The sequence below is a fragment of the Halictus rubicundus genome, chromosome 15, assembly GCF_050948215.1.
Source record: "Halictus rubicundus isolate RS-2024b chromosome 15, iyHalRubi1_principal, whole genome shotgun sequence".
NCBI classification, from domain to species: domain Eukaryota; kingdom Metazoa; phylum Arthropoda; class Insecta; order Hymenoptera; family Halictidae; genus Halictus; species Halictus rubicundus.
Genome location: NC_135163.1, coordinates 8,332,585 through 8,350,610, shown reverse-complemented (window position 1 = coordinate 8,350,610; position 18,026 = coordinate 8,332,585). Strand labels below are relative to the sequence as shown.

The 18,026-nt window shown below is 44.3% G+C and overlaps 2 protein-coding genes across 4 annotated transcripts in view; one reads left to right on the top strand and one right to left on the bottom strand.

Moving 5' to 3' along the window:
- Positions 1-18,026, bottom strand: part of Unc79 (UNC-79 domain-containing protein) — a 54,676-nt gene that overhangs the window by 22,818 nt on the left and 13,832 nt on the right. Inside the window, exons 2-6 of the mRNA XM_076800982.1 lie at positions 1,487-1,962; positions 879-998; positions 639-800; positions 349-519; positions 188-277 (exon numbers count right to left, since the gene is read on the bottom strand). Of these exons, the coding sequence (XP_076657097.1) occupies positions 188-277; positions 349-519; positions 639-800; positions 879-998; positions 1,487-1,508 (565 nt within the window). The 5' untranslated portion in view covers positions 1,509-1,962. The remainder of the gene's footprint in view (positions 1-187; positions 278-348; positions 520-638; positions 801-878; positions 999-1,486; positions 1,963-18,026) is intronic.
- The window catches only part of LOC143361493 (uncharacterized), a 108,221-nt gene continuing 95,385 nt past the window's right edge, over positions 5,191-18,026 (top strand). For 2 of the 3 annotated variants that reach the window (XR_013083468.1, XM_076800937.1), the window contains exons 1-4: positions 5,191-5,302; positions 13,859-14,009; positions 14,420-14,750; positions 17,048-17,233. Coding sequence is in view for 1 of the 3 variants with exons in the window: in XM_076800937.1 (XP_076657052.1) it covers positions 14,420-14,750; positions 17,048-17,233 (517 nt within the window). In the remaining 2 variants the exon portion in view is untranslated. Of the gene's footprint in view, positions 5,303-13,275; positions 13,450-13,858; positions 14,010-14,419; positions 14,751-17,047; positions 17,234-18,026 lie in introns of those variants that run through there. The other variant, XR_013083469.1, reaches the window with a different exon arrangement.

The following is an 18,026-nucleotide window of genomic DNA, read 5'->3' as shown; positions in this document are numbered from 1 at the left end:
TTGGATCCAAATTGAGCGATCTTTTAATTTTATAGAACTGCCTAGTGGTAAGGTAACTTAAAAGATAAACGAAAAATTGAATTAACATTGATGTCTATATTTGGATATTAATATCAATTTTTGTTTGATCCCTCCAGTATGGAAATTGGAAAGCGGAATATGAAAGTGTAATGACGAAGCTGATAACCTGGATTGCTGGAGTACTGGAAGATCATCATGATCACAGCGGCGATCGATTGACTAGCCGCATTTTCCATCCCGTCTTCCGTCTTCCTCGCTGCAACAGAAAAATCTCGTGAGTGCTCTCGGTCAATTTCAGATCGTATCGCAGGAACACACGGGACTCACTGATTGTGAACGGCAGGATATAAAAGCAGAGATAATTGACGATATCCTGGTGAAGCTCTACCGGAAGCACCGAGATCGAACTGGCCGTTAAATACGGTACATTGTCGATCAGATCGTGATCGAGGAAGGGCAACAGGCAGGCCAGACATTGGAGCAATGCTTGGCCGAACGCTGAAATATGTTTTTCCTCAAATTAAAAAATCGAGTGCAAAAATTGAAAACATTTGACTTAAGAATTTAGTAAAAATTGTTAGAGGATTTTTCGAAAAAGAGATACTGCGTGGGCGGACCGTGTAAACCGATGTGTATGTGTGAAACGACGTCCATCAGCTGAGTGAGCCCGTTGTACAGCTGCTTGTAGTCCAAGTTAGGGTACAGCGCCATGCGGTCTGCGTCAAGCTTCTGCGTCTTGATCATCTCCAGAGGAGCGTCGCGGACCTCCTTCAGCAACGCTGCAAAACCAACAACAACAAACTGTGTCCCAGCCCCAAAACAAACATCCTAGAACACAATCAAACAGGAATTCTCACACAGCAACGACTGCGAGAAGAACTTCAACGTGTTCGCCATATCGAAGCCGGAAGGCACGGGCTGATTGCCGTGCAGCAGTCGTTGATAATAATCATGGAGACTGGCCAGCTTCAATGAATCTAAAACAAACATAATCGTAGCATCAAAATTTCACTAGCCACTAACCAAAGAATTAAAAATTCTACGGTATCAACAACCAACCACAAAATCAAAATTCCACACAGTCAACAACCAACAACAAACTTGAAATTCCACTCTATCAACAACAAAATCAACATTCCATAACAATATCAAAAAATTAACACTATCAACAACCAACAACAGAATCGAAATTCCACCCTAGCAGCAATAAACAGGAGAATCAAATTCCACACTGTCAACAACCATCAGAAAAATTAAAATTGCACACTGCCAACAATGAAAAAGAAAATTTAAATTCCACACTATCAACAACCAACAACAAAATCAACATTCCACAACAAAATCGATATTGCACGCTATCAACAACCAACGACAGAATCAAAATTCCTCACTCTGAACAACCAAGAGTGAAATAATAATTTCTGACTATCAACAAGGAGTTTAAAAATAAAAATTATTTACTCACAGGCTGCGAATCGGGTGCCCATTTTCTTCGATGTTCAGTTGCACTTTGTCAGCACGAAATCCTTAGGAAAAAATTATTGTCGAACTGTCACGACCCCTGTCCCATTTCTCCGCTGGATTTTGGCCAGCACAGCACAGAAATATTTGGGATGATACTAATGGTGACAGCAAGGACGTTTTTTAGGAAGCACGTTTTAGAATATCACTGCGACATTGTTATTAACGTCTGGTTTTTAGGCTCGTTTCGAATCACCGACACACGACGTGACACGTCGCGGCATGTTTCGCCAGTTTGCAGAATCAGCACGGGTCCATCGTCGAAGACGTGTCGGTGGAGAATGAGCGCGCACGTCGTATCGACCTGTTTGGGAAAGCGGCGCCCTCTCATCTTTTCATCCCCCACACGATTCCCGTTTTCCCGGGAAAATCCAACAATCCCGAACTCGATTTTCCACGATTTCCTAAAGCATTCTCTTGCTGGAAGATTTTTCTCTTATTATTTCGGGAAAATTACAGGGCAAAATATTTTTGTGAATTTTGTGCACTAAATATGCATCTTTAGGAAAGTAATAGGGGTCTAAAAATCAATTCTTGTGTTTCTTTTTTTTGGAATTAATTGTTGATGTTTCCCGGGAAAATCCAACAATCCCGAACTCCATTTTCCACGATTTCCTAAAGCATTTTCTTGCTGGCAGATTTTTCTCTTATTATTTCGGGAAAATTACAGGGCAAAATAGTTTTGTGAATTTTGTGCACTAAATATGCATTTTCAGGAAAGTAATAGGGGTTGAAAAATCAATTCTTTTGTATTTTTCCTTTTTGGAATTAATTGTTGATGGGTTGTCTGTTCTGTTTCCGATCTGAATTTTGATATAGTGGATCTGCACGCAAATCTGTGGTTTGATAAACTCTGTTGATTAGAAAGGCAACCCTGTCTTACGTTCATCGTAATAAAATCGTTCAACGGTTATGCAAGGATGTCCCCTCCGTTTACGTAAGCCCGTTCGCATGAGGTTTGACAATCACTCTATATAATATCGTTATCCCCGATCCAATAAGCTGCAATTACGTTTTTCATGGTTTACGAGCTGATTTGTTTCGAGCAATGAAAAAATTCGACAAGACTGATAAGATAAAATTGACAAACTTCAAGAACTTTTCTTCACTATTTCAATCATTATCCCGATGATATCACTGGTAATTTTTCTAGCTTAAACGGATGACATAATTCATCTCACTGAATCTTCTACTAGTCATTGAATTTGAAAAATTTCGGGCTCACTGAGATTTCAATTCCTGAGTCAAGAGTTTGCTTATTAGTAGATAGATTAGCAGCACATCTTTATGCATTTATGGCTCATAAAAGTTGCTCGAACTTGATGAAACATAACACAAAGATTCCAATATATGTTTCATCGTACTAATCTCATAATTCTATTATGTCTTTATAGAGATCTCTAGAGAGAGATAGATAGAGAGAGAGAGAGAGAGAGAGAGAGAGAGAGAGAGAGAGAGAGAGAATTGCTCCAAACGCATGCGCGTTAGCTGACTATATCCGCCAGAATTGAATTTCCCTCTGGTGTTCTGCAACAATTCCGAAAAGAGTGAAAAGAAACTAGTTGAAAAAGATAGTTTTTAAAGAGAAGAAGCACAGCATTCTGACGGTGAGATATATCTCAGAATAAATAGATCTCTCGAATAAACTTTCGGTTATAGATCCCGTTCACTCGGGATCGATGGGGTTCTCTTCGAATCTCCGAAGTTCAAGCACCCCGAAACTTCATTTGGTGAACTTCGCAGCGTTTGGCAGGAGTCGAAGCCGAGTGGAAATTGCACCGGCGATTTCGAGCGAGCTTTCGTGTTAAGTCGCTGTCAACCACGGTGAACTGTGTCACGAGGGGTCGATTCTAGGTCGGCCTATGACGTGCAAGAGCAATCGATATCATCTAAATACGATGCACACCTGCGAGCGGTGAAGTCATTCTCTGGAATACGCGCGCCTTAATCGAGCGACCGACGGCGGGTTCGATCGCTCTGCCAGTCATCGAAATAGTTCGCGAGGAAAATAGAGAGGTTCTGGAAATAAAACCAACCCTTTCATGCGGCAAACCTGAGCGAACAACCTGGAACATGCAATAGTCCAATTAATATTAATCGTTGGAAACGTTATCGAACACGGAGAACTATTTTTCCGAGGCTCTTCTTGAAAACAGTTGCATTCAAACTCCTCGAAAAAATATTCCTTACGATTTCGGCGAGCACAACGAAAGTAGAAAATAAAATAGTTAGTTAGAGTTCGATTATATTTACTAGCTCCTCAGAATCGTTTTTCAATAAAAACTACCCCCTCGTCACAAAGTACAAAATGTGCAAATGGATTACGCTTTATTATACTTACTTGAGGTAAGCGAGGGGTGGGGGTAGATCCTCAGAATCGTTTTTCAATAAAAACTACCCCCTCGTCACAAAGTACAAAATATGCAAATGGATTACGCTTATACTTACTTGAGGTAAGCGAGGGGAGGGGGTAGATCCTCAGAATCGTTTTTCAATAAAAACTACCCCCTCGTCACAAAGTACAAAATATGCAAATGGATTACGCTTATACTTACTTGAGGTAAGCGAAGGGAGGGGGGTAGATCCTCAGAATCGTTTTCTAATAAAAGCCACCCCCTGCGCAAGAAGAGGAGGGGCATACAAAAATCTGGTTATTAAAAATATTCGAAACGGAGACACGTCCTCCTCGAAGGGAATGGAATTCCTGATATCGAAAGGGAGAAACAAAAGGGACTGCGCCTCTTCGCTGATAAAGGGAGGATGAGACCGTCGAGGGGTGTGAAGAGTCTTCGAAGGCAGGTGACCGGATCGATTTCTCTGTCTCTCTGCATGTCTGCGTGAACGAGTGCAATAGTGACGCAGACGCGTGCCTACGCGGAATCGCGTGCGAGCGAGCGAGTAGTATGAACCCGAGGGTGTATGAACCGAGGCGGTTGGCCAGGGGGTTGGAGGATGATCCAGAGGAAGGACAAAAACGGGGAGTCCTGAGAGGGTTCGATCGAGAGGGAAAGGGTCGCGAATGGAAATGAAGGGGGGGGTGGGGTTGCGACAAATGGGGTTGAAAAATCGGGGAAAGGTCGTTCCGAAAGACTCGGCTATTTGAAGCCCGTAAATAAAATTGTTGGTCGGCGGGTAAACAACCCTTGGATTAATTTTCATCACGGGGGCAGATATACAGTCGAAGTTTTACAGTCGAGATTTTTTAAATAAATAAAATATCTGATTGTTGAGTAAACCGCCCTTAGATTAGGGAAATGTACCAGCTTGTCCTCTATTCAATTTTTTATTTCTCGCAATCGTGCAGAAAGTTGATAATAAAATGGGGGGTAACAACCCCGAAACCGGCGAGCCGGGAGTCGAAGGCAAGAAAAGAGCAAACGTGTGTGGATCCGAGCCGGTAGGGGGGGAAGAAACCGTTAGAACGAAAACAGAGGAAAACGTGGAGTTCGAGGGGTGGATCGAGAGAGGGGTGGTTCGGAGGTAGCGAGAGGGAGACAAGGACAGTGGGCGGGATATACACGGCAAGTCGGGTTGCCTAGGACACCACATGGACACCACGTTCGCCTGCCACTACGTCACTGAAACGACGCGCAACGAGGGGTGCGAGAGGGTTGGAAAGAGGGCGAGAGTGAGAGTCGCGCAACCCTCGGGCCAGCGGTCGTCTTAGAAAACAGTGCTCGCGGGGCAAGCCACGTTGAAAGTCGTGCCGTGTAACGCACGCTCGCGACCGTCATCTGAGCCCTTCCACCCTCGCACGAAGGTACGGGAATCGAAAAACATCCCTTAACCCCTCGGGGACGACGTCTGCACATCGAGCTCTGAGGAATCGTTCAAAAATTGATTATCGAAGGTCAGATTATTAAATGCGATGCATCGTTCTATAGAATTTCAAGATTCTATAATGAAAAATGTCAAAATGTTTAAACCATCGAAATTATTGTAACATCTGTAACATCGTGTAACGTCGTCCCTGAAAGGTTAAAGGGCTAATCTGACGGCTGGCATACGTCGTTTTGATATTTTCCTTGACGAGAGACCGCGAGAACGAGGATTTTAAATTTTACAATCCCTCCACGCCAGGGTGGCTCTTTAAATGCACAGTGAGACGCAATAGTATCGGCAGAAAAATTTTAAAAATACACGTGTGCATATTTTTGGAGGTGTTCATCGACGATAATTGTTGACTTTACAGTGGGAATTGTACTTTACCATTTCCGAGTGGTTGTGCTGGGGGTAGGTGGCAACTTCTGAGAGATTTATTTTGGGGAGGGTGGTTCTGGCAAGCGGAAGAAATAGGAGTTCGATGGCTTCGGAAGTGGGGTACGTTGAGTTTAGGAGTTTTAGAACTGTTAGGGGTTGTTTTCGGAGTGGAGCATAAGCTCAGAACTCCCTTCTTCTTCTTCCTCAAACTGATGTTTTCTGAAATTCTTTCTTCCCGCAATATTCTTTCCCTAAAATTTTGTGAACAAGGGATAGAGTTTTCTCGCTTTACACCTCCATTAATTATAAAAATACTGGTCCTCCGACCGTGGTAGCTTTAATACTAATTCAAAGATCGGCGTTTTATCTGGCAATCGCGATCGTGCCAGGAAAACTGTGCGATCGTCCGCGCATAATGCGGTTTCCGCTCGGTTAGGAAGCCGAGGTTCGCGACAATATCTTCCGGTCGATCGGGGAGCATGAACGGGGCGCGATCACGGTTATGCACGCGTCTCCGTCGTCCGGTGATCTCGTAAATTGATTAACACCACCCCGGTAGCTTGGGTGCTCGTTTCGGTGGTCGGCGAGATAATAAAAAGCAAACAAGATGAATCAACCGGCGTACAAGGCCAATAGGCAGATAGGGGGTAGCATCTCGGGGGGGCTCGAGAGAGGGCGGCCATCCCCCTTTTGTCGCCGTTTCCCGGGGCATGACGGAGCGGCAAGGGTCCATGTGATTTGATTATGCTGGTAATACGGTCCGTATGCCACCCTAATTGTTGCGGTCTCCCCCACGCACCGCCCACGTCGCGATCCTCTCGTAACCATGACGCAGGAATTCGATCCGGCGATGGCGTAACTATGCCTCGAATTAAGAACGAGCTTATCCGACTGTTCCGTGACGCCGAGTGATTACGCTTCTCGATCATTTGCGACCCGCAAAGCTCCGCCGAACGGCCGAGGCTTCCTGCTACTTTTCCGACCAGAGAACGCAACTTGGTGAAAAAATTGTTTAAATAAATTGGATATCTGATTCTTCTGTGCGTAATGTATTTCTTTTTTAACAATTTCTTTGAGTGCACGCACCCCAGGTCAAGAGCCGCCGTTCTAAACGCACTAATTTATTCGTCACTCGTCCGCGAAGATCGAAGTAATCGTACAAATTCCGCTGTCAGAGTCGATTAGGCATTTCTCTAAGAAGGGCGGTAATTGCGAGGACCGCGGCGCAATCAACTCGATTAGCCGGGACGCCGAGCGGCGCATTTTCTGCATACCGGGATTATGACAGCGACGGAAAAACGTGGTGCGCAACCGTAATCGGTATCGCGAAGAACTGGAACGATTTAATTATTGTGTTGCCCTCGGACAGATAAACGGGGCTGATGTCAGAATTATTGTCGGAACCGTGACGACGGCCGATGACAATTAGAAGATTCGAAGGCGATCGCGAGCCGAGCGGCGTCACAGCAATCGCCGCGATTATTGGAGATCGAGATACACGAGTCGGTGTGTTTCCGAAGGTCACTCGCATGATGCGTTTAGCCTGTGACTGTTTAGGGACACCTATGGTTGTGAGTCAAAAGCTGTGTCGGACGTTCTCAGTCTGCTCGGAATCACAGGAAACTCTCGAAGGTGCTCGCACTTGAATCATGCCTCTGAATATGGAAGCGAGTCCTCTGGTACCAGCGATTCTCTTAGAAATTTCTGAAAATGGCCGAACTAATTAGTCGGATCAACCAGTTTGTTCGTTCGGCTAAGTTAATTTCGAGTACCGCACGCTTCACGAATCGCGAGTCCCGAAATTTTTTAGTAGGATAAAAGGGACACCTTGTATAGCAATATTTGCTAAAAAGATGAGCGGAGGTCTTACAGTAAAATAGTATTTAACAAAATGAAATCAGACAGAGTGCGTAGTCAATAAGATTGATAGTCAAAGTATTTTTCAGAAATATCCTAAATACAGTGAATTTATACAGTGAATTCCCGATATAAGTCACTGCGAGCCTCGCGTTTAGAGGTCACTGGAACTACCCACACCACCACGGACAGTGACTTTTACACTTCCAGTGTGCACCGTGTATTTCAAATGCATTCGGCGGGACCCACAGATTTTGTCTAACTGTCACTGGCCAGAAGCGAGTGACTTATATCGAGAATTCGCTGTCTTCGTCCCTAAAACCTAGCGGATAAAAGTCCCAGAACTGTCCCCACCGCCGCGGGGTATACCCAGTGAGAATAGTATCTCCTGGCCGATCTATGTCAGTAGCTAGACCCGCGTTTTCGGCATGTATCGAGTAAAGACTGTATATATAGTTTCCTGAATATAAAATAATTTTGTATAGGGGTACCTTACACCTTCAATAGTGGAATGGAGTAAAAATTCAGGTTGTGAAAAAGTGTCGAGAGTGAAGTTTGTTTACAACTGATATACATGAAAATTTCGAATGATCGTAGGGTGGTTTTTAGAGGAATTTCGGGGTTCGGTATATCTTGTCCGGAGAGAATGAAACGCGTGGAATTGAGAGATCGGTATTAGAAAGCGACAGGCGAATTCCGCGGCGCGTCCCGAATTATCGGCGAGCTAGATTCCTCGGTTGTTGCTCGTTAGGACGGTAAATCATGAAACTGCGGGGCGAGAGTCCTTGTCGGTGACGCGGCAACAACAGTATTGGTAAGTAATAGCCCGGCGAAACCGGCTGCGGCACCGTGGATAGGTAGTATGTAATGCGGTAGTGGCACCGTTCCGTTGCGAAGTAGCCTAAAGGTGTGCTCACAGTGCACACCGTCTAGTTTTCTAGTCAGAAGAGAGCCTAACCGCTCGATACAACCGGGGGCAACAGTTTCGTCTCGAACGAGCGCTGCCAGTCCGCCTCTCTTTCTCTCTCTCTCTCTCTCTCTCTCTCTCTCTCTCTCTCTCTCTCTCTCTCGCTATCGATTCGTCTGGAATTATGCTCGACGGCGCTCGATATCGTTCCGCAGCGATAAAAATACAAGTTAGGGCCGCGGCCCCGCGATCAAAGATGCAAACGATAACTGTTAAACGAGATGGAAATCGCGCGGCGCATTCCGAGAGCGCCGATTTTCCGCCGTCGATCGGGACCGCGTGCAGATTCCGCGTCGATCCAGATATAATCGATCGGCGATCAGAATTTTGATTTTTGTTGCTAGGATCCCTGCGCGAATTGCTTCGGAAAGTGCGGAAAAGGGAGCTAATTTAATTTGAAGGAATTCTTGTAATAATTTAAGTTCGGATTTGATCTTGAAGGAATTTTTTCAAATTTAAATTGATTTTGGAAAAGACGCAGTTCAAGGGGTTTTGATTCTTCTTTGTCTGAAAAGTAACGGTGGATCTAGTCGATGATTAGATTTTATAACCATGGTTATTGGCAGGCGTGGCCACAGATTGCCCTCCGGGGCACTGTCTTGGGCTCCGTCGCAATTGGGAGCAACAACGGCCACAACCACAGCGAAACAAAGTGTGAGACGAACACTTTAAATAGAGTAAGATAAATGATCGTGTACTTCTTCTTTTGATCTCGCTTGCTGTGCAAGGTTGCCCCTGGGAGCAATCTAGGGCGCTCCCAGAGCACACAGTGCTTGGAGCTCGTGTTTGTACCATGCGATTCCTGTGATCGTCGACCTTTTTCACAGAAAAATTGCTTTCGTAGCCTAACGTTGACATCTTCACGGAAATTAACATACCTGGACATGTATCTATGAAACCTAAGATTGTATAAAAATATTGTTCCCTATATTTTGACTAATATCAAATTTACGAGTAGTATATAATCGTACACAATTGCGTTGTGACGAAATCTTACGTTCTTATAATTTCCAAAACATATTTGCAAACTGCATTATCCACAATCTATTACAGTTACCTTAACCCTTAAGTGCATAGGTAAACTAAATATTAGGAACATGAATGCATACATGGGGTCCATCGAGGACCCCACTTACCTAATTCCTTGCTAACTTTGATCGCAGCAACAATTGATTTCTGTGAACTTTCTGTAAAACTGTAAAATTTCTGTAAACTAAAAATGGCGCGGCTAAAAATGTTAACACAAAATCCAACAGTGGGGTCCTTTGCGGACCCCACTCGTGCGTTTAAGGGTTAAATAAGGCTAATCGATGAATATACGTTTAGTATCTAATAATCAGCAATGCGCGACGAAATTTCAAGTAAAAACGAGCAATTCTCAGATCTGAAAACCAAAAAAAAAAAAAACAGTCTTGAACCCATCGTACAAATGAAAGAGTGGTGAAAAAATCGCGCAGCAGAAATGCGCGACCAATCAGTGCGCGCAGGCAGGATCCGTAGTCGTTAGCGTTCAGCGAACGATTTAATTGATCCCCTCGCTGCGTGTTTCGTTAATAGGTGGGGCGGGGTGGGGGGGGGAGGACGAAAGGAAAAAGTGTTCCGGCGAACACGGCGAGCAGATAAGCAAAGTAGTCTCGGTAGACAAGATACCGCTTCGATTTCGATCTGCGGGGAATACGGGTTGCAGAATTAATTAGACAACGCACGAGTCACTTTCTCGGGCCGGCCCGAGTCGGCCCGCGCGCGCTCCACCGTGGCAGTGATCCGACAAGGAGGCATAAAACAGCCGGAGTCCTTGCCGCAGCCTTGCGTTTTCTCCTTGAGCCACGGGATTCTATTTAAATACGCGGCATACTACTCGGAGCGAGAGCTATACTGACCGCGCGGTGGGGGCCGTAGAACTCATTCTCTCTCTCTCTCTCTCTCTCTCTCTCTCTCTCTCGCTCTCTGTCTCGATTCGCATTTCTGCGCGTTCTTTCGCGCGTTCCTCGACCCACGGACCACTTTTGTTCCTGGTGTGTCTAGTCCGCCGCGCTCATTCCGAGCGGTTCCTTCCGTGATTACGTTCGTGACTGGACACGATTCAGCTCACGATAAGGGGATCCATTAAACGGGCTCGAAGGTCGGGTCCAATTAAGCGGGTAGGGCCAACCGGAAATGGGAAAGAGCCGCGCGTTTTTCCGTTTTTATCGAGCACACGCTTCTGCCAGAGTCCAATGGAGTCGACGAGCGGCCTGTGCGCCGGGTTCGAGATTGAATCGATAGTTTCGATGGTTATAGGCAGTCGGAAATGTTCGTTCTTCCTGATTGGGCACGGATCGACGAGCATTTATGGCGAACTGGAAGTCTGGCGAAGACAGTTTTTGAGAATCTTGTATTCTTCTTTAGAGAATAGATAAACGGCGGATCCTTAATTATTAATTACCATTTAAACCGTTTGTACTGTTTGAAATATTGGGGACGTTCGGTGTCAGTTCCCCTTAAAATTGTTACTCTCGTTTGAGCGTGGAAGTTCATGGCTGCCGGCACGACCTCTGACCTTCCCGTGAGTCAACCTGACCTTAAGCAAAGTTCACAGCGAGAAACAGTCCCGTTGTGGTATAGTACAGTCCGCACTAGACAGCATACTGGAATCTGCTCGATTCACCTCAGATTCGATATGTTAGAAAATATTAACGACTGGAGAAAATATGTTGAACATACGTTGAATATGTTGTCTTAAAACATACTAGAAAATTCTTACCTTTAACCTTCGTAAAATTGAAGTTCTGAATGAAATGAATTACCAAAAATTCTGTAAAATCGTCTGTCCTGAAAAAAAATTGAAAATTTCTCCAAACATTGTCAAACATTCTCCAATCCCAAGCCTCAAATACCATATCTATAAAATCCCATAATCTTCGATTTATCGGACGCTATGCCGTTTCTCGCGTTCCGTATGAGGATTAACCGTGACTCGGGTGTCTCATTTGTTGAACAACAATCGGGCCAGGTTTACAAGAGTCTGCGCTGTTAATGCATCAGAAAGTTAGGACAAAGAGTCGCGCGATTCCGGCTCGCCTTGGCGTGTCGCCCGGGAAGTAAGTTCCTGTTCCCTCTTCAAGGTCCTTCGGCCGACGATTTCTCGAGGAAGAAGAAGAAGAAGACGAAGAAGTCAACGTGCTCCGCTGTCCCTCGTGTTTTTCCGTCGCGACTCGGTGTTATTCCACCGCGATTTGAATTATTCCTGACCCGGTGCGCTCTCATGGTCGATGGGGAGCTCGGAAGATCGAGTGCTCTCTCTCGCGTCTTCAGGGTGAACGGAAAAAGCGAGCAAAACAACGATATCGAAAGTTTAACTCTCCACCTCTTGCCTCGAGTCTTCTCCTTTCGCCATTTTGCACTCTGAATTTTTGTATCCAATTTTATTACCGACAACCTCGCTCGTATTTCACTTAGAACGTACCGGTACTAGTTTTAAACAATTTATTCCCGACAACTCACAAAGTGTTTCATTATCAAAATGTACTCCAAAAAATAGTTCCTGCGAATCGCATTTTTGTGAAATCTTTTCGAACATGGAACAGTGATTCCACACGTATTTATAAAAATACGTTGCACTTTGTGGTTGTAAAATTATTTCTAAAAGAATATTGTTTTATTTTTCTATTTTATTTCCTGTTTTACCGACAGACGCACAATAACGCCAAGCTGTTAATATTTCTCCTGTTATTATCGTTTACCTGCACGAAACTGCTGTTGCTTTTGGTGGAACACGTGATTACTTGTTAAAACTGTTGTCCTGAAATGTTACTCGACTGCGGCGTTTACACGAAACATTCGCACGTTTCATTCACGCTGAAACGTTCGGATCGCAATACTCTTTCGAGCGAACTATTCAGAATTTATGGTATTGTTGCGCTGGTCCGGCCCGGCGTGTCTGTCTATTACTCACCGTTTCTACGTGTCCCGAACGTTGAAGTGTTATGGCGTTATCTGTTTTTCGTCGATCTCACTTTCTAATAATCGGCCCGCGACAAGTTATTGCCGAGGATAAATCGCGCCGTATCACTGTTAATATCTGCGGCCTCTGACAACCAGAAATAATGACTAATATACGCGTTCGCCAATTTACTATTCAATCTCGCGAACGCCTAATGCGTTTTCTAATGGAGCTCTCGCAATTAGCGGGCGACTGGTTGTTTATTCGCAAACAGTGTACAATCTAATTAGCGGGGAAACGTGCCAGGAATTTGTACAAACGTTTTACATACTTTACGATTTATATCCTTAGCATTTACATTTTATTTCTATATTTGCAATCGTGGAACAACATGAACGAATTTATCATTTTACTACATTTAGGGACTAAAAATAAAATGAAAGTTTATCCATCAATGCCTGAAAATGTTGTTCCTCGTTGATTTTCAAACACAAGAACAGCAGCCATGGAGGAGTTTGTTTGCAGGTTGAAAATTAGTATACATTCTCCGATCCTTTTAGTGTTTTTCTGTTTGGTTTTCCATTCTTATCATAGATGCATAAAATCTAGTGATAAATATTCCAGTCGATTAGCATAAAGTTCTCCATACCGGACTGGGAATTTTTATGCAAATTTGTATGAAACACCTCGGGGAATTTCAATAATGAATTCCGATAAATTCTAGAGCAAAGAAGTGAGATACAGAGAAAGAGAGGAAAAATACACATGGCTGCCGGAGTTGACGGAAGTGAAGCACGCGGAGTATAGTGACAGAAGACAGACAGAGTATGGTGCCGGTCCAGGGTTAATCCGTCGAATACGGTGATTGGCGGGCGAGGACCCGCGCGAGAGACTTTTAATCCTTAATGGCCCGTCGTGGTTTCAAGTTATCACTCCGTTGACGCGGCCTTCAAGCTTCCCGGTACGTGATTCAGGCTGTCCGGGAAGCATGCGAGGCTTTCACGAATCGGCGAGCATCGGCTCGATCACGATTCGCGGAACCTGCCGTCGATCCGCGATCTAGATCCTCGGCATTATGCGTTTAATCTCGCCATTCATTTCCCAAAGTGCTCGATTTTTGTTGAATCCATCGAGGGACCCAATCACTGTGGGGTACCAACTACCGCGCCTACTTATTTTTAAAGCGTAGTGAATATTAGAAAAGAGATTTAAAATTTTTCAGGCAATTGGTATCCCCACGGTAACTGGGTCCCTCTGTCGAAATTATTCGAGAATTATTCGAGTCCTCCAAAATCTGAAGAGTTAATTATTTCCTCGCTGCATCTCGTTCTGCCTCGCACGAACTAACAAGGATTTCCTCTCGTTTCCAGATCACCTCGCGATCTCGCGATCTCTCCTCCGCCGGGCTCGGTCATGGGAAGCATCTGCCGCGCAGACACCGAACGATGACCGAAGACACCGGCTGAGAACGTCGAGGAGGACTGTGACCATGCCTCGAGGACGTCCGGTCTCGACCTCCTGGTAGGATATGCGCGATTTTTGCGCGGCTGAGATTAAGGGACTCGCTCAAGGACCTCCGGTGATCCGTGATTCATCGTGATTAGATCAACGCCCCGTCTCGGCCGCTGCCTCCTCGCAGTTCTCACCGAGCTATCCGAATTTTCCACCGACCTGCCTCCACCAGAAAATTGTTTGCGTCAATCTCATTAAGTAGCGAACAGTATCTTGACATTCTCAAGTTTTTTAAAATTCTCCACTAGCTCAAATTGCACCCACTTTTTAAATAAATGCTATTCTACGCACGGGACGTACGAAACCGTAAGCGGGCAAACATCCACTCTACTAGCAACCCTCTTGCGAAGACACACAAACAAAGATTGACTATGCATGCATCGAAAAAAGCACACACTGACGAGATTCACCTTTTGCAGATGCTGGATCAGCAGACTCGAGACCAACCGGGCTGGATCACAGAGACACGTCGGCCAGTCCCATCGGATAAGAGCGTCGGGAAGAGAGAGAAGGTCCGCCGTGATTTAACGAGGAGGTATGCCAGCGCGACCTCCGTTCTCGACTTCCCGGTACGTGAGTCAGGATCGCAGGAATCAACAGCAGCAGCAGCCGCCACCGCCATCGCGAGGATGAGCGCAAAGATATCCCTGGCTGGGCCGAACGCGGCGCAGTCAGCGGTGAACCATCGTGGTAAAGCATCGTCGGGGCTGTTGCTCGCCGGGAAGTCCGTCAAGAGACCGTCGTCGATGAGTAAGTCCCAGGAGAATACAATCGTGGAGCCACACCACGTGGAGAGGCAGCTGTCAGTGTGGACGTGTGTCGTTCGGCCGCGGCCAGTTTCCGTTTGATTCCACGTGCGCCAGGCGCCACGTGCCCGCCAGGACTACGGAGACGTGCTCATCATCTAGTTTAGGAGATGATGTGGTTCAATTTGTGGATTCCGGCTGGACTCACCTCGATCGTTAAGCTCTTAGCAATTTTGTGATTCGGTAGTTTCTGCGAGATTTTTTGTACAGTCGAAGTCGTTTCTCACAGTCGCATTTAACAAATTTAATTTTATGAGAGTGACAGACAACCTCCCACAGGGAGGAATTAGTTAGGCAATGTTGCTGTTCAATATTTAGTCTTCACACCGAGCGAGTAATGTTCTAGAGTTGAAGACACCAAAGTCGTTTCTCTCTGTTATATTCTCTGTTCATATGAAAATATCAAAGTTTCAATTTTAAGAATTTTTTCTGAGTCAACTGTGAAAGCTATGAGAGTGATTCTTATGTAGAACGGTTGTATATTTTCCCGAGTATAATGATGTATTTTTTTTTTAGAATATTGCATAAATGTGAAAATGACGTCAATTCCGTGCACCGTGCGTAAATGATATTTCTATATTTTTATATATCTTTATACAGCAAAATTGTAGAAATTCTGGTTTGAGACTAGTGGCGTATTTGTTCAGAAAGGTAACATAAATGAGAGACACTATAGTACAGAATAGTTAAGATTTTGGAAACACACATATGATTCTAGACTTTTTATTTAACGACAAAAATGTTTCATTCTATAAAGACATAGAACACACTAATTATACGTTGCTTTACTACAAGACTTTATATTTAACGACAAAGATGTTTCATTCTATAAAGACATAGAACACATTAATTATACGTTGCTTTACTACAAGACTTTATATTTAACGACAAAAATGTTTCATTCTATAAAGACATAGAACACATTAATTATACGTTGCTTTACTACAAGATTGTATTTACTCAGATTCCGTACAATTTTGATTGAAAAATGTGTGATGCAAACAATTCCAATAAATTCTGAGCAACCGTATCAGACTCGCCGATTGCGATCGAATACTAGAGCGTTGAATAATCAATCAATGCACTGGACGCGTGACTGTCCATTGTTCCCCAGTGTCGGCGAGTAGAAATTCGCTTCTTCTGTCACGCCGAAAGTATGTGTTCCGCGGAGCCTCTCCATTGTTCAGCTCGAGTATTCGCGGACGATTTTTGCTGGTAATGCAACCTCGATGACGATCCAATTTTTCGTCAGCTTCGAGGTCGTCCGTCGGCCGAAAATACTGCGCAAGTAAAATCACCGTTCCGTGCGCGTTTTTCGTTTCGCCGAACGAAGTTATGCTTGGTCATCGCGTAAACGCGGCCGCTGACTTCGCGACGGAAGTTGCTGGTGTTGGCCCATCGCGTTCTTTTCTGGTGATGCATCTGATGATGACAGTTGCCAAAATTATCATCCTTTTACGAGCCATTGTTCCGTTCCCGTTTCTCTCGACAATTTTCTTTCTTCGTTCCTTGCATTTCGTGTTCGTCCTTCGCGTCCTTGCCTGGGGACATTGGACTTGTATTAAATATAATTCTTATTCTGTCAATTTTCTAAAAATTGTTTAAAGTGCTTTTCATGGACATTTATATCGCATTGATAGTAAAATCCTTGGAGCTAATTCCATTAATACCATTAGCAATATTTATTCATCAAAAATAAAAAATCTGTCTTTATCATTATTCAGTAAAAGTAATAATTCCAGTAAAAATAATAGAAATCGCAGGTAGCACAACAGAGAGTAACGATCCCGAGAAATCGACAAATTGAACCATTTTCATAAACATCGTTCGACCCTGTCAAAAAAAAAAATTGCGAGCACGATTAAAGAATACAAGGGTATGAAAAATATACACAAAAACGGAATTATCCTAATAAAAACATCCCCCTCGATTTATTCTATGCGGTCAATCGTGAAAAGGCATCCCTCTTACAATCGACCATAAGCTCGAAGGAAAAACGTCGGGTCAGGGTCGTAAACAGTCATAAAGCTCGGCTGTCCTCTGTGTTCCGATGGAGGATCATCGAGCATAATAGACGTTGGGGTTTTTTTCGTTGTTATTGAGAGAGTCAGCGGACACAATAAATTTTGCAACCCCGCCAATCGGCGTACCCGCGAGTAATGAGAGTCGATTCGCCGCGGCCTAATGACACACCGTACACGTGGCGAGATTACACGCGTGAACGGAGGATGCGTTCATTAGCCGTAGAGGTGACTGGCACCGAGGAGAGACCCGTCAAACGAGCCGCCGTCCCAGAACTGGAAGCATCGTCGAACTCGTCGAGACCGAGCAGCCCGTTGGACAGAGACATCGCCATGCCAGCCTTGACGCGCGTCTGCACTACTGCCACTCTGCCGAGGATCAAGAGATTCAAATTCGCATCCATCGGTGAGCGATCGTCGTTCTTCTCTTCCTAATTCTTGTTCTGTTTCCATCATAATTTCGCAGCCTGTTCTTAACACTAGATACACGGGACCCGTCAAAATGACGGATTCTAATATTTTTAAATGGCGAATATTCAGATTGTAAAAATGCATCCATGAGCAATTATTTCACATATTGGTTTCTTTGGGTATGTATTATTAAAGAAATGGCTACAAATTTTGATCGATACATTCATGTTATTTTTATAAAGTAAAATAGTCATGTTTAGTGCTCCGTAAACCTAGTGTTAATTAGTGAAAGTGCGTGATAACGAAAGATGCAGAAATACGTGGGAATTGCAGTCGGGAAAAATTCTGGTGAATAATATATACCAAATTACCACAGGAAGGTAGAGAAATCGAAAATTCGGTAATCTGTAAAACAAATTAGATAAATTTTGATCTGAGGAGTAATTAAGGGTTGAACATCCGTCATAATAGTTTTCCACTCCGTTCTCGTAACATGTAATTGCCAGGACTGAAGTGGACAGTTGTGTTATGACTGTCAGTGGAAAAACAGATCATACTGTCAAAATTGTCCTACTTTCTCAAGAAAAATCCCACGCATATTTTTTCATCTACTAATATTGACGCAGATCATTCGTTATTAACCGACGAAACAATTGCGCAAAAATGTCCAAATAATTCTACGCGGAAGCGTACATCCGGAGTGAACTATACAATGTTTTCCAACGGTGTGCGAAGTATAGTTCCCGAGAAACTATAGACGCCTCCGTCTTCGGTGCATCGATTTTCCA